The sequence below is a fragment of the Geospiza fortis genome, unplaced genomic scaffold, assembly GCF_000277835.1.
Source record: "Geospiza fortis unplaced genomic scaffold, GeoFor_1.0 scaffold265, whole genome shotgun sequence".
NCBI lineage: Eukaryota > Metazoa > Chordata > Aves > Passeriformes > Thraupidae > Geospiza > Geospiza fortis.
The window spans coordinates 595,591-610,186 of NW_005054393.1; the positions used below are offsets into that span (position 1 = coordinate 595,591).

General features: G+C 36.7%; 1 protein-coding gene across 1 annotated transcript in view; it reads left to right on the forward strand.

Moving 5' to 3' along the window:
• POU6F2 (POU class 6 homeobox 2) overlaps nucleotides 1-14,596 on the forward strand; it is a 248,070-nt gene that overhangs the window by 226,263 nt on the left and 7,211 nt on the right. Inside the window, exon 7 of the mRNA XM_031060864.1 lies at nucleotides 9,130-9,298. Coding sequence (XP_030916724.1) covers nucleotides 9,130-9,298 — 169 coding nt within the window. The remainder of the gene's footprint in view (nucleotides 1-9,129; nucleotides 9,299-14,596) is intronic.

A 14,596-nucleotide genomic window follows, 5' to 3' on the forward strand; every position in this document is an offset into this window, starting at 1 on the left:
GTCACACAGTGTTTGGTGTCTTCTAACTAGATGAAGGAAGCTCCAGCAGGGGGAAAGATTACAACACAAGTTTGGGGAAAGTTTTTAGCATGTCTTGAAGAAATAAATGCAGGAAATAAATAATGTACTAAAAATGTTCCAGTAACAGATAGTCCTAGTTTAGCTTTCAACTTGTCACTTCCTTGGAATCTTAAGTACTGAAGGAGGAAAGAGCAATGATACTGAGCTGCAGCTTGTTAGCTGAGTCACGATAATTGAACCTTTGTAAACTGTTCCAGTTGCTAAGTAATGCATGCTAGTACTTACTTTTTCCCTGATGACTGAAGACTTAAATGCCTCAGATATTGTTAGTCAGCTTTACTTAGGTAGACTATATGTGTTATTTATTCATACAACTTTTTCAGACTTGACAGACCAAAACCAGAATGTCTCCTAATGGAAATGAGTTCATAGAATACTTACGTGCAGTGTAAAGCAGTGCTTCTTTTTCTGCACTGTAAATAGGTTGCTTATCAGTGTACTCAAGCAAGTCTGATGTAGTCCTGTTCTTCCTGTATTTAGGTATAAATAGATGGGTTTGATTTATGTTCTTTAAACTACCCACAGTAGCTATTGTTCCTCTTCAAATTACAAGTAGGTAAAACTTCAGATATTTTACTATTTTCCAACATTTTGCTAATCTAAGGAGCACCAAGAATTCTCCTGGAAATTGCAACGGCTTTCGAAAGCAGGCAGTTGTTTGCACTCCTGTTTTATTCAGTATCCTTTTTATCTCTGTTCATAAACAAGGGGGTTTTTGCCTTTAATAATTTTTCTTAGCCATTTCCACGCTCTTCAAGATTTTTTGATCAGAACTGAATACCATGGTCACAGGGAGGATGCTTCCCTGTTTTACATAACATGACATTATTTTCAGCATTATTTTCTTTCGTTATCTCAGTACAGCTTAACATCCTGCTTTTTTCTATCTTTGTTCATGGAACAGTTTTACTTAATAAGCAAATGTATCCATTGTTATATATCTTTGCTTCCCTGATTATTTTCATGTGTATCACTAAAATGGTTCCTTTTGATGTGAATCACTTTGCACTGATCCACTACCTGTCAAAATGCTCCACTGGCATGCTCCAAACAGGATGTGTAAGTTTTTCATGGTATTCTGTACCAACTGAAGAAATTCATGTGTTCTTCCTGCAGATGCCACTTTACCATTCTTCACCATATTTCTTTGCTAGCTGCTAAAATATTTCAAAAATTTGGTGTAAATCCATTGTTTTCTACTTGTAGTCTTCTTTCTTGAAAAAGAAATAACAAAATTCTCTAATTTTATGTTTCTTGCTTTATAAGCTCTCCGTGTCCCATAATAGAAGACTACCTTGTAAGTTTAACTTCTGCACTTCCTCCATGCTTCTCAAGAGGAATTTTGCCGAAATATAGGTTGCCTGGCTAAAGGTGCATTGTTTATGAGAAAAGATGAATTTGTTGTAAAAATTTGTTTGCATTGTCATTCATTATCAGATTTGAGAAATGTGTTTCAAGGTGTTCTTTCATATCACTAACAACACAACCTCAACACCAGCACAGCTGAACTTGAACCATGAACTGCCATCTTATAAAATTTAGGAAAGTGTGCACCTTGCTTAACTTAGTCATAAGGAGTTAGGTATCTGGTGTAAGCTAGTTAACTGGATTTCCTGCATAGACATAGAAAAGGAGACATATGCATGTCCAGTGGAAAACTCAAGATACCAAAATAGAAAAGTTTTTGGATAGGTTGGATCTCTAATAGGTATCTTAACATATCCATTGTTACCATTGACATGAGAGAGGGCTAGGGCAGCTATTTGAGGATTTTCAAATAATTCAATGGTGAGCAAAATTGTCTGAGAAAAACCCAGCTGCTAATGATCACTGGGGTTCAAACACATTCTTGTTTATGAATTTTCTAAACAGCTTTCCTAATAATTGGTGTTTTCATAGCTATTTTCTTTCCCATACAGAAGCAACTTCTGGACACTCTGTTGTTCTCTGGTGTACCACATAATGTGGGTTCCCATCTCACTTTTGCTTGGCTCTTTCTTTCTACATACTAGATTCATTAAATCAGGACTGTAGTCCCACTTGTCCTCAATCTTTTTGTATCTACAATGCCTGACAGAATTTTTCATACTTCATTGTGTCTTACAGCACAACCAGCTTTAGGCTTCTGCCAATTCTAATACAGTAAAATGAGCTAGTAGGTAGTATTTTCCTACACTTTCAGTTCCCCATTTTTGTTGTCATTGGCTATCATGCTCCAGATTAACTGTTGAAAAGACATAGATGTCTCTCAGATGGGTCTGTGCTGATTCTTGTACATCTGCTTGCCAAATTTCACGTTAGATGTTCCCTTTCTGCAGTTTCAACCTGCTACAAACACCCTACCATCCTGTTATCACAACTCCATGCAATCCCTTGTTATTCTCTCCCGTTTAAATCTAACCAGCTCTCAATCATTTCCTCTCTGCAATGCTCCTATAGCTTTGATGCTGTCTTGTTTTATGAGAAATGCACTCTTTTTTCTCTGTTTCAATATAGTCACTAAACTGTGTTGTCTCAATCCAACTTTGTTTTTCTTTTGCTTCTTATATGACTTTCAGTGATGAGGGTGACAATTTTTCTCACTTCTTTCTCTTTTCCTTTACCATCATCATTGCAAAATTCTATTTCATCTATGGATAAATTGCTAGAATTTTGAAAGTCAAGATTACTAGACTACTTACTACTACAAGGGACTACATCAGACTTTCCATGCCATGGCATGACATTGACTTGTAGCTTCCATCTTTTCCTGACCAGTTTTCTTTGTGGCATCAGCACTTGTAGGAGAAGGATATCTCAAAAACAGTTGATATAACTGCACCAAACCATTGGGAATGATGTCACTACATTAGCTGTCATTCTAAGCAACTGAGGCGCAGAAAGCATGCAGTGCTGTTCACTGTAGGAAAATGAGGGTTACCTTTGAATTATGGACTTGCACATTTAAAACATTTATTATAATACTATTGTAATATTTACATTATTAATTAACGTTATTAAGTGATAAGTAATTTATAATTAGTGATTAATGTATTGTCAATAATATTGTTGTTACATTGACATTATATCCTTCCTGATAGGGGTAAAAAAATTATTTATGCACCTGATTTGCATATAAAATTAAATCTTATACACAAGTCCAGCTGTATTCCCAAACTCATTTAACAATTTGGAAGACTTTCAGTTACAGTGTGCTTTGAAAGTAGCTGTGATTCAACAGAAAGGCTTTGAAAGAACTTCAGCAGATGGTGTCAAAGTCCTGCCCCCAGTTATGTCCACAACAGTCTTCATTTTCGGTGGAGTATGTACACAGCCAGTGTGAACCTAAGGATGTTTTCTATATTAGTTTCCAAATGTAGCTATTCTGTCAGTCTAAGCAGTGTGTACAAACACCTTTTATACTATATGTACTATACTATATTGTACTATACTGGGAGAGAGGATGCTTATTAGGTATCAAGTATCTTTCGTATTCAGTTTCATATATGCAGTTACTTGAATTTATTTGAGTAACCTAAATTAGGGTGTGGGGGTATAGTATTTGTAACATACTCTGGCACAGTTGACTGTGAAAGGATTTGGCATGAAGGATGGGGATATGTGTATTAACTTGCTCTTTCCAATTGCTAGAAGATTTAAGGAAACACCTTTGAATCCCATGCCTGCTCATGCAGTATGAGTAGGTTTAAAAACAGACTTCATCTGCCATTGTGCTCTTGAATCATGAAGTGTCCTCAGCATGCCGTTATTTTCTCAAAATCAAATGTTTTTTAGGAAATGTATACAGAGCAGAGGACTCCATTTGCAAGAAAATAGAAGCATGAAACACTTAAACTACTACTACTACTATAAGGCATTATCATGCAATTTTGAAGTGTTTGGAATGTCTTTTTTATATCAAGATACTTATTTTTCACACCTTTCATGGACTTTAGTCTTTACAAGAGCTAATGTCCATATTTCCCAGGCTGAACTAACTGACATCAGAAAAAATTGAAAATCTTTAACATAAAGGGGGTTACTTAAGATGCGTTTCTTGCTTTTGTACCACTCCTTTTAGTTTCATCTCTTCTGCCCTTCTTCTAATACTTGTCTGTTTCACCTGTGTCTTCTCTAATTTGTTGTGTTTCCTTATCTCTTGGATTTCCTTTTCATGAATCATAGAAAAATAGCATTGGAAAGGACCTGAAGAGGCCATGTAGTTTGTCTCCTCCCACTAGGCAGGATCAGTTGTCCCTATATCATTCTTGACAGATGTCTGTCTAGCTTGTTCTTTAAAATCTTTGGTGATGGAGGTTCCCTGACATCCCTAGGCAATCTAGGCGCCTCTACTTAGTGCTCTAAATGTCTTCTTGATGCCTGACCCTAGCTTTCCTTACTGCAATTTAAGTTCATTATTTTCTTCTGCTTCCCATTAAGTCCATATTTCACCCTTGCTGTTTGTCCAGACTCTCCATAAAACCAAGTAGCAACTCTGTTATGATACAGGGCAATATTCCATCGAATTTTTTCTAGATTTCCACTTAGTTTCTTTATCTTTCCTTATTTTATTCTAAATACCTTGTTACCCTCTCACTTTTATGCAGCTTTCTGGAGGCAGAGAACAACATCCCTGATCTCATAAGGCCTTTAACACAGAACTCCAGTCAACCATCCCAAGCATAGGGATATCCTACATAATTTAAGAACAAAATTCAGTCTTACAGACCTAACTAATTCTTTACATATTGCTTTCAATGGTGAAGTTAGTATTGACTCATAAATACAGAGGTAAAGCTTGTATAAAAGAAATACAAATAAGGCCCTTTGCAGTTTTCAGTTTATTCTTATAAAGTATTATGATGCACTTTTCCCTTCTCATATTCACTTCATCCTACTAGCTGTAGTGTGCATACACATGTTCATGCCAGATACTGATCACAGTTCCATACAGTCATCATTCTGGCATATCTCCTATATCCACTTACAAAGAAAGGCACTTACAGCAATTGTTTCTGTAATTTCTGTGCCTCCTTCTGTCTTTGGATGGAAAATGCAGAACAGTCATAAATATAATTCATATCATACATCCATGTCCAAAATTGAGAAAAGTCAGCTATTGCAAGTACAAATTGATTCTGTCATCTAGAATCTAATTCATAATCTAATCATTGTCTCTCCTTAAGGCTGTTTCTGGAGTGGAAATTATACTGGATGAAAATAGAGAGTATTTTAATGCTATTTTGTGCCATAGATAACAATCATTGTTTTTTAAGCAGGACATTTACAGCTTAACATCATCTGCTGTAAAGCAGAGAGTATGCTGGAAATTATGTAGGGAGTTAAAGATGGAATCCTCCCTCAGTCTTTGGTCAGGACTTAAGGTGATTCTTCAGCCTGTTCAACCCCATTGCTCACTTCTCCCTCACAAGCAGTGTGTTAGAATCCAACTTCTAAATATCCCTTATATACTGCTGTTACCTTACTTAAGGTTACTGTGAATCCAGACTTCACTAGCCATATTCCTTTATGCCCAGCTAAATTATGAGAATTTCTTATATTTGTTTAAATATTTCTGAACCTTCAACAAGAAAGTTGCCAAGCTTCTGGGTATTCCAGTTACTTAAAAAATATATGCATAGTACAAAACATGTGCAGAGACTCAAACACTTTCTAGACTCAACCATCATATTATGCACGTGCTACATAGTGACTCTGACTTTGTGCATGCCTTTCATGCGGAGCTGAAAAATGCAGAGTACCCTCTCATTCTAGAGCTTTCTGGAGGCTTCAGTTTCACTGTGGAAATGCTCAGTAGTTGAACTGTTCAGTGACTATGTTGTAACATAGCTGGAAAATGTTGGATTTGCTTTCTCCCTGAGAAATACTGATGGGAAATGGTGTAGAATAATAAAAAAATTATGGGTGGAAGATCAAGGTTCAAGAGATTATCCAGTCCAACCTGGAGTAACTATTCCAGTTTTTAGTTAATTTGGTCCTAACTACTATCACAGAAACCCACAGATTCCACCAGTAATCTATGCCAGTGTTTCACTGCCACTTTAGATAACTTTTTCCAACATCTAATTTGAACCTTCCAGATAACTAGGCCCATTATAAAATGAATAAAGGACAGAATAATTATGTCCTCTTTTCATTAGCTATGCCTATATTCGAAGCAGGCACCATATCCCACTTGGTCTTCCCTCCTTTAGATTAAACATGACCAGTTCATTACAGTTGCCTTCATAAGCCTCAATTAACTCCCAGGCCTTTAGCCATTCTAATTATTTAACTCTAATTGGTCTAGATTTTAATGCAGTCTAGCACCTAGCTGTGGACATGGCATCCTCCTCTGCAGAGGTCTTTCCAGGCCTCAGTAGAAAAGACATATTTCACATGCACTGCAGACATCACTCCAACTAACATGTCTTGGTATGGGAACTGCCTTTACTTCACTTTTGCAACACCACAGATTTGCAGCCAATATGTTCAAAGCACAGAAACATTTTGCTTCCTAATCTTTTAATCCAGCCTGTCAAAATTTCCTCCCAGCATGTCATCAGCATGTAAACTTAGTAAAGGTGTTCTCTGTTCCGTCATCCAGATCATTAAGAAAACATTGAGTAGTGTTGAATGAGGATAGACTTCTGTGAAGCATCATGCATGCCTATTTTTTTCCACATATGCTTCATCCTCAGTTTTGCTTTCCAAATATTTTGTCATTCATTCTGCAGCAATTTCACCTAAACTATGCTTCCTTAGATTATAAGGAATGTCACATGAGGGAGTATCAAGATGCTTGATAAAGTCAAACCACCTACTGCTTTTTCCTGGTCCACAAGGCCAATTACCCTGTCTTAGAGGGAGATCAGATTGGTTTGACACAGTTTGTTTCTGCAATCCAAGTTGTCTGTCGCTACCTTGTTTTCTTGCGAGTGCTTACAAATTGTTTGATTATTTTCTTCAGTAGTTTACTGTGGTTGAAATTTAGTTGACTGGACTATAATTTTGCAGATCTTTCTCTTTAAAGATAGCTGCTGCATTTGTTCTTGCATCCTCACAGATAAGCACTAACATCTCTTAGACTGTTCCACATAGTGTGAAAGCATCTAACTCATCTAAATACAGTGCTTATCTTCCCTTGCCTGAGCTGAAATCTTTAGTTTTGCCCGAGATTCCCTCAGACAACAGACCCAGACACCAAACACCTGCCTGTTTCTGAAAGCTGCAGTCTGGATGTGATGTGGATATAATGCATGGGCAGGCAGTCCACTTCTTCAGTGTTCAAAAGAAGCCAGCCCTTAGAGTGGTATGTTTCCCTAAGAGAAGATATTATAAAAGTACTGTCTGAGTTGGGAATTCCCTGTGGATAAAATCCAGCTGTTAGAGAATTTTTTTAAGATGCACATTCCTTGCATGAGTCTGAAATCAGCTTCTCAACTGTTATCCCCTTGATAAAGTTCCAGTTATATTTTGTTAATGTACTTGAGAAAAAAAAAATCCTACATATAACAAAATACCTTTTTTATTAATCCACAAGGAAGGCAGAATACACTAAAACTGTCCAGATAAATAATTAGACTTAATTATATAAATTATAAGTATAAAATAATTATACTTAATTATATAATTTTAATATTTATTAAAGGTTAAATCAAAGTTTCTTCCTTCATTTTCTGTTATATTATTAGATGTAGAAGGTAGAAAAAGAGATTGAAGTTTTTCCATTCTTAACAGACTCTAACAGGAATATTGTCATTAAAATTGTTCATATATATTCCACAGAAAGTGTCACCTTGAATGTGAACAGATACCTTTATCTACAGTTTTATACAATTTGTTGTCTACTTAGCATCAGACATTTCTATACGTGCTCGAAGGATAATACATATTATTTGAGTGTTACTAATGAATGTATCTCCTTTTCTAAAGTCATTTTTTCAGTTAGATATCAAAGAGAAATCCTCATACTCCTTAGCATTCAAGAAATAGATTTTAATTACTGACTTCAAGCAAGGCCACATAGGCCTTTATCTTTTCCCTTGTAGAAAATGCAGATAACAGCTGCAGTGAAGTGAAGCCTTTTTAGAATATTTTTATGATCTTTTTTTGATCAATATCAAGAATAACATAAAATAAAGGTATAATAAGCAGTAGTCACTAGAGTGTATCAGACCTGTATTACAGTATTCTTAAGCTGTGAAAAGCCTGTACTGGACTACTAGAATTCAATTCAAAACTGTAAAGTCCATTGTGTGCCTTTATTTTGTAGAGAGACTGCCCTTTGAATTTTCTGAGAGTTTTATGTGAAAATCAGTACCAGAGAATGTTCCTAGATTTCAATGCCACATGAAAGCATATTATAGGCAGAATGGATTGATGGTTCTTTCCATTCCCCTGGTAAACAAGCAAAGACTACACTTTTGTAATATTTGTTTAAAAAATTTAGAAAGTCAATTCATGTATCATTTGCATCTACCATCCTTACTAGACTTTTCACATGTGTCATACTGGATACAGTCTTGATGTGGATAGAGCTCAGAAATTTTTGTGTGTGTTTTAGTCAAAGACAACTTATCTGTTCCCATGATTTTTGTTTGTTTGCCAGCTATGATGTCATAAAACAAATCACTGAGTCCTGTTGGAAAGGGATTTTTGCTCAGTTTATATTCTTTTCTCCATTTCCATTCTTCTTGGCCCTGGTCCTGCAATATGAAAGGACCTCTGTGAAACAATCCTGATTTCTATGAGAATCCATGTAGGGAATAAAAGTTTGGTTTCATGAGTCAGAAAACAGGTAAGGATATGTATTTAATAAATCAGAATCCTTCTGTAATGTCATAGGTCTCTTATCACCCATTACAAAAAAAAGTATTTACCTTCTAATTAGACAATATTCTAAGCAGCTCAGATTTCTCCTGCAACATTGTCACTTGAATAAAGCCCATGGTGTTTAATACTCCTATGTGATTTGTTCCCCAGAAGTAGATGGGTGAGGTGGTGCATTGCAAGTTTCCTATTATTGCTTCGCTTTCTAAATACCTATTTTTACATTTTAACATGTAGCTCCATCAGCCTTCCCAGATGCAAGTGGGACAAGCAGCTTCACAATCCAATCTCCTGCATTTGGCTCACAGTCAAGCATCTATGTCTCAAAGCCCAGTGCGTCAGGCTTCCTCTTCTTCCTCCTCATCCTCCTCCTCTTCAGCTTTGAGTGTTGGCCAGTTAGTCAGCAGTAAGTATTGCTCCCTGGCTCTCCTGAATTATCCCTTCTGTTTGTTCTCCTCGCTGTTGAGTTTCCAATCTGCTTTCCCTCCTTTTGTTTTTTTTTTTAATATAGTAGATTGTATATTGCAAAATAGCTGACTCTCACCAGTGAGAATTACTAAGTGTTATCACAGATGGGGCTTAAGGTAGACATGCCTTGAGAAATTTAATCAGCATTGAAAATGGTCATAAAAATGGTAGCAACAATTAATTGACTCATGAGGACAATTGTTACAACTGAAATGTAGTTTATGTCTTTTGGAAGTTAGAAGTTTTTGAATTAGTCAATATAATGAAATACATTTCTCAGAATTTAGTTGGCAAACAGTTACTCCTACTTTTGATTAAGCTGCTTGTTTCTTTGCTTGGTTGATATAGCAAACCATTTTACAAACCCTAATACTGCATAAATCCAGAGAGAGAGATTTTCTTGCCAGAAAAAGCTCGCAACACTTAAACAAGAATGAACTGGAACACACTGGGGAGAAGGGAGAAGCACACTGCAGTGAAATAACTGAGTTCCAGTGTTAAAATTAGAACAGCTGACCTGAACAGCGCTTTCTTCCAGATTGCACAGTTGAGAGTCTTTGCTATTACTTTATCAGCATTAACCTGGTATTTACATAGCAAAAACCACAGGTTGACAGTATACATAAGAAGCGCTAACAGTTTTTGCACATCTGCAAAAATTCAATTGATTTGTATGACCTTGTTCTATGATACTCCATGTACATATTCCAAGTAATCAAACACTATAGCTTATGCCATATTGGTAGTGAAAAATATGTGACTGATACAAGCTTATGAAGGACTTGGTGAAACTGTTATGCAAGGGAAGATGTGAAAAAATCTTGGTTAGATTATTTCAGAGATCATTTACATGGGGAAATCACTAGTCGAGCTATAGTGGTAAAATTATGCTGATGTAACTCCCAGTGGGAATACTTTTGTTCTGGAATGAAAATATCTGCATATAGATACAGATATAATTATAATGCTATTGCATTGTCACTAGTAAATTTTCTCACATAGACATGCTTGTAGAAGGAAGACAAAGAAAAGGTTTTACATTACAAATGCATTAAATTTACCTCTAGTCCATGTGGGCAAATTGAGTAAAATAGCTGGTGCAGAGTTATTTTTCAATAACTAGTCTAGAATAGCTCCTCTTTTGGACATTCTTATTTAAAATAAATGCTACATGGAAGAAGCCCTTTTAAGATTACAGGATAAATCCATCCAAAGTTAGAAAATACTTGAAAAATAGCTGTTTGTTCAACTGTATGCAATTCCTCTTAGAACATGTATTTCATTATAACAATATATTGTTGTGATTAAAATCATGCAATCATCTTTTTTTTTCCTCATCCTTCTTTCAGTGCATTCCCAGTGGAATTGTCCTAGGGATGTATCAGAATTACTAACACAACAGGTGGGCTGTTGTCCCAGGGTTTACCTGATTCACTAATCTGTTCCTCAGTTCGCATAACATTTGAGGTAGGAAGCTATAGAGGAGTGAAGGATGGTCTTGCCTGAGGCAATAGAGGACTGAGGAGCTGAAGCCTTCCGTCTGCTGTGTAATTCCAGTGCAAGGCAGGCAAATCACTTAAAAGAGATTTTTCACAAGTGCTCCCTCAATATGCAGCTTGAGACTCCGGACTTTAATTTACAGAAGAACCCAGTACTCATAGTTGCAATTTTAAGTGCACTTTCATAGTGGAACTGTATCAAGAACCATTTACAGACAGTCTGAAAAATCATTTCCTACTTGACCTAGACTGGGTACCCAAAACTGCTTCTTCTCTCAATATCTGTCCACTTCTCTGTGAATGAGAAGGGGAAGACCCTCACCTTGTAGAAACACAAGAAAATAAATTAAGATTTTAAAGAAACCAGAAGAGCTCAAGAGGAGATGTCTTCAGTGAAGAGCTTTAATAGAGGTCTGGGGCCACACGCTGAACAAGTAAAAAGGCAATACATCAATCAGTTCGTCTGTAATGAAGGACAGTTCATCCTGTGCACTGAACAAGGCACATGAAAAAGAACTGATAATCCAGGGCTCAAAGACTATGGTACATTGTGTTGTGGGCTGCTGTAACTCCAGCACTTTGTAGCTTCTGAGTGTTAATTCGTGCAGCTCTAAGGATATTCTTTTAGCTTCATTTTTTGCATGGATAAATTTCAAGGTTGTTTCAAAAGCAGAATAGTAACATAAATCAGTCATATGGTGACATAATCTTTATGTTCATAGTTGGAAATAGGAGATGTGTTGAATGGATGGAAAAGCTGATAGTTCTGTTATCATCTTGTTGGTTCAGTTCTGAAATAAGCATGCTGTGCTTATGGATTTGGCTGAGAGTAGAGTATGAGGCACAGGAATATCAATTTGGGCACAACTGGGAGATACATTAATGAACATAGACCTTTTACTTGATCCTCTCAGGCTTGATTCCATCCACTACTTGTCTTGTTCTAGTCCCGTTAATTCTTCACACTGTTCTCCACACAGCCTACTCTCTCTTTGCCTCAATGCTATTGTTCTTCTAGTTTTCTCCCTGCAGTTCTTTCCTCACAGTCCCTCATTACCCGACTTCTCTTCCCTTTAATTTCCCACTCAGTTACTGTCTTCAGACTGTATCTGTACCCTTTTACCAACCTTTTTATTAGGTAGTTTCTGTCTTCCTTCATATTGTTTTATCTCTAGTGTTACCTCTTTTTCCTTTTTTCTTTTCCTCTATCACAGTGAGTGGTACTCTGCACAGTCAGGCCCTTTCTCCCTCCAGTCCAAATTCTAATCCCTGCTCTTCAGTAATCTTCAAGTCAATTTTTTTTCCTTCTATCTTATTTTTTTCTTTAGACTCAAGGTTAATTTTTGCCCCCTCTGCATCCAAATCCTGCTGATACCACTCGCACTCTCCCTAGCAGCCTTCAGAAGACAGTGAAAAGTGATCACAAAGAAGAGTCATCTCCATGTCTTTACTGTGGTCTATCAAACTGAGCTACAGGCATAGGAAACTTTTCATACAATCAGATTGATTGTTGAAGGAATTGCACTTGGAAGTTAACTCAAATTTTCCAAAAGAAAATGTTATTGATAGGGATCTCCTGAACAAAATTCCACGTTAACATAAATAAAAAACTTGCGGAGCTGTTTTGAGTTTATGCTTCCAGCTTCATTCCATCTCTGCTGTTCAAGACTAACAGAATGAATAGCATGAGGGGCAGATCAACTCACTTCTGCCATTTACTTAGTAACCTTACACAGATAGAAGCAAACCAGTCATCTCAATTATCCCTAAAGGCTGTCCAGCATACTCCTGAGAGCATGTAGCCACCACAAACTGGAGCTAGCACTGCATGCCTAAGCCTGCTTGAGCTGCCACATCAGGGATGGTGTTACAGGGCACAAGAGAGCTACCTACTCTCTTCTAGTATAATGTGGAAAGAGCCTACAAGAAAGTGGAAAATATGGTCAGTTCAGTAAGGAAAGATCAAACCATCTGTGTAATGAAACATGAAAAATCAGATGGGATCCTTTATAGCTTTTCCTTCACAGTGACAAACCAATGATAGATACTGTTTGGAAAAATAGTATTAAATGACCTTCATAAGTTTGAAAATTGTTTCATGTGACTGAAAATCCATTTACACAAAACCGTGGCTGTACATGAGAATGTAGATAGAAAGTCATCCTTGTTTCACTTCTTTGCAGAATCTGTTCAGTTTCCAGATGCAGATCACTGAAGGGCAGGAGCACCTCTCTGTCATGCCTGTGGCCTTCTTAGACTCCCAGCTGCCACATTGGCTGCAAAGCTTTGTATGAAAGGCTTACAATTGAAATGCAGTGTCTGAAAGTCTATTTAAAGTCTTTTACTGGGATGAGACAGGCAATGGGTTGGTGCTTCTGAGACAAGTCATTACTCATGAGGGCAGCAAGAAACAACTTGTGGCCTCCTGAATCTAACTTTGATTTCTTTATTCCTCCTGAGGTAGGAATATTGCTCTCTTTTCCTAATTCCTTACGAAACTGTAGTCCAGACCTCTGGCAGAGGTCCTGGAGCTGAGTACCTTGGCAGAGATTAGCTGTATTCCAGAAATAATTGCTAAATACAGCAAAGTTCATGTAAAACTAGTGACACTTAGCCACTTGTTCAGTTAATCAAATTGCATAGAGCATCCAAACATCAGCAAATAATTATTTGGAGCAAGCTTCTGCACACTGACTGCAAAGAGAGTAACTCTTTCACAAAACGTTGCTTCACATCAGAGAAATTATTGAAGTACAAGGAGAAATTCATAAGAACTCTATTAACTGTAGTGTTCCATGTTCCTTGGGTTTATTACTTTTACTTTTCATTCTGGTAATATTTTCTGTATGATTTTGCTTTTTTTTTCTTTAACATTTCTTAATTTCAAAGAAGTTTCCTTACCTTTTGTTTTTAATTTCTCTTTCTTTTTTTATTTCTTGTCCCTTTCTTTCCCTTTATGTTGTTGTCTTCTTTATAGCTTTTCCCTTTTCTCTCATCATCACCCCTTCATCCCTAACTGGCAACAAGTGATAATTATTTTGGAGACAAAGCGTAACAGTTATTTCCAAATAAAAATATTTTAAAATAAGTTCTGTCTAAGCAAGGACTGCAAGATTCTTCTCTATTCTTCCTGTCCCTTCTGTATGATTTCTTTGTGTTTTCTAATCCTATTTGTATTCTCTTTTGTCTTCTTTATTTTCTCTTCATTCAATTCTACATCTTTATTCCTCCCTTTTTTCCATTTCATTTTCCTCTTCTGAAATGCATCCCTCTGCTCATTTCTTTAACTTTTCCACCATATGTTCTCTTTGTGGAAATCACTGGTTTCCCCTTGTGCTCTGAGACTTGTGTTTCCATGAAGTTCCTTTCTTCCTCCCAAATTCATTTTACTGTCATCTGTTACTGTGAAATTAAAATGCCTCCCATAAACAAATTATTATTCTTTTTTTTTTCCCCTGAGCTCCACTCCATTTTCCATTATCAATGTTTTTCCTGCCTTTCTTATCCAATTTACTTTCCATTGGACCTCGTCAGCCAGCTATTTCTCCTCCTCTCTGACTGGGGAAATCATCCCCCTGTAATCCCTCCCATGGCAGAACTCTGTGCAACAGAAATTTTGTTTCTCCTTAAGGGTGCACTGATTCCTCTGTAGCAGCTCTTTCCCCAAACTATTAAAATCACAGCATATTTTCACTCAACAACAAACTCATGCAGGATTTTCAGAAGAATTCAAAGGT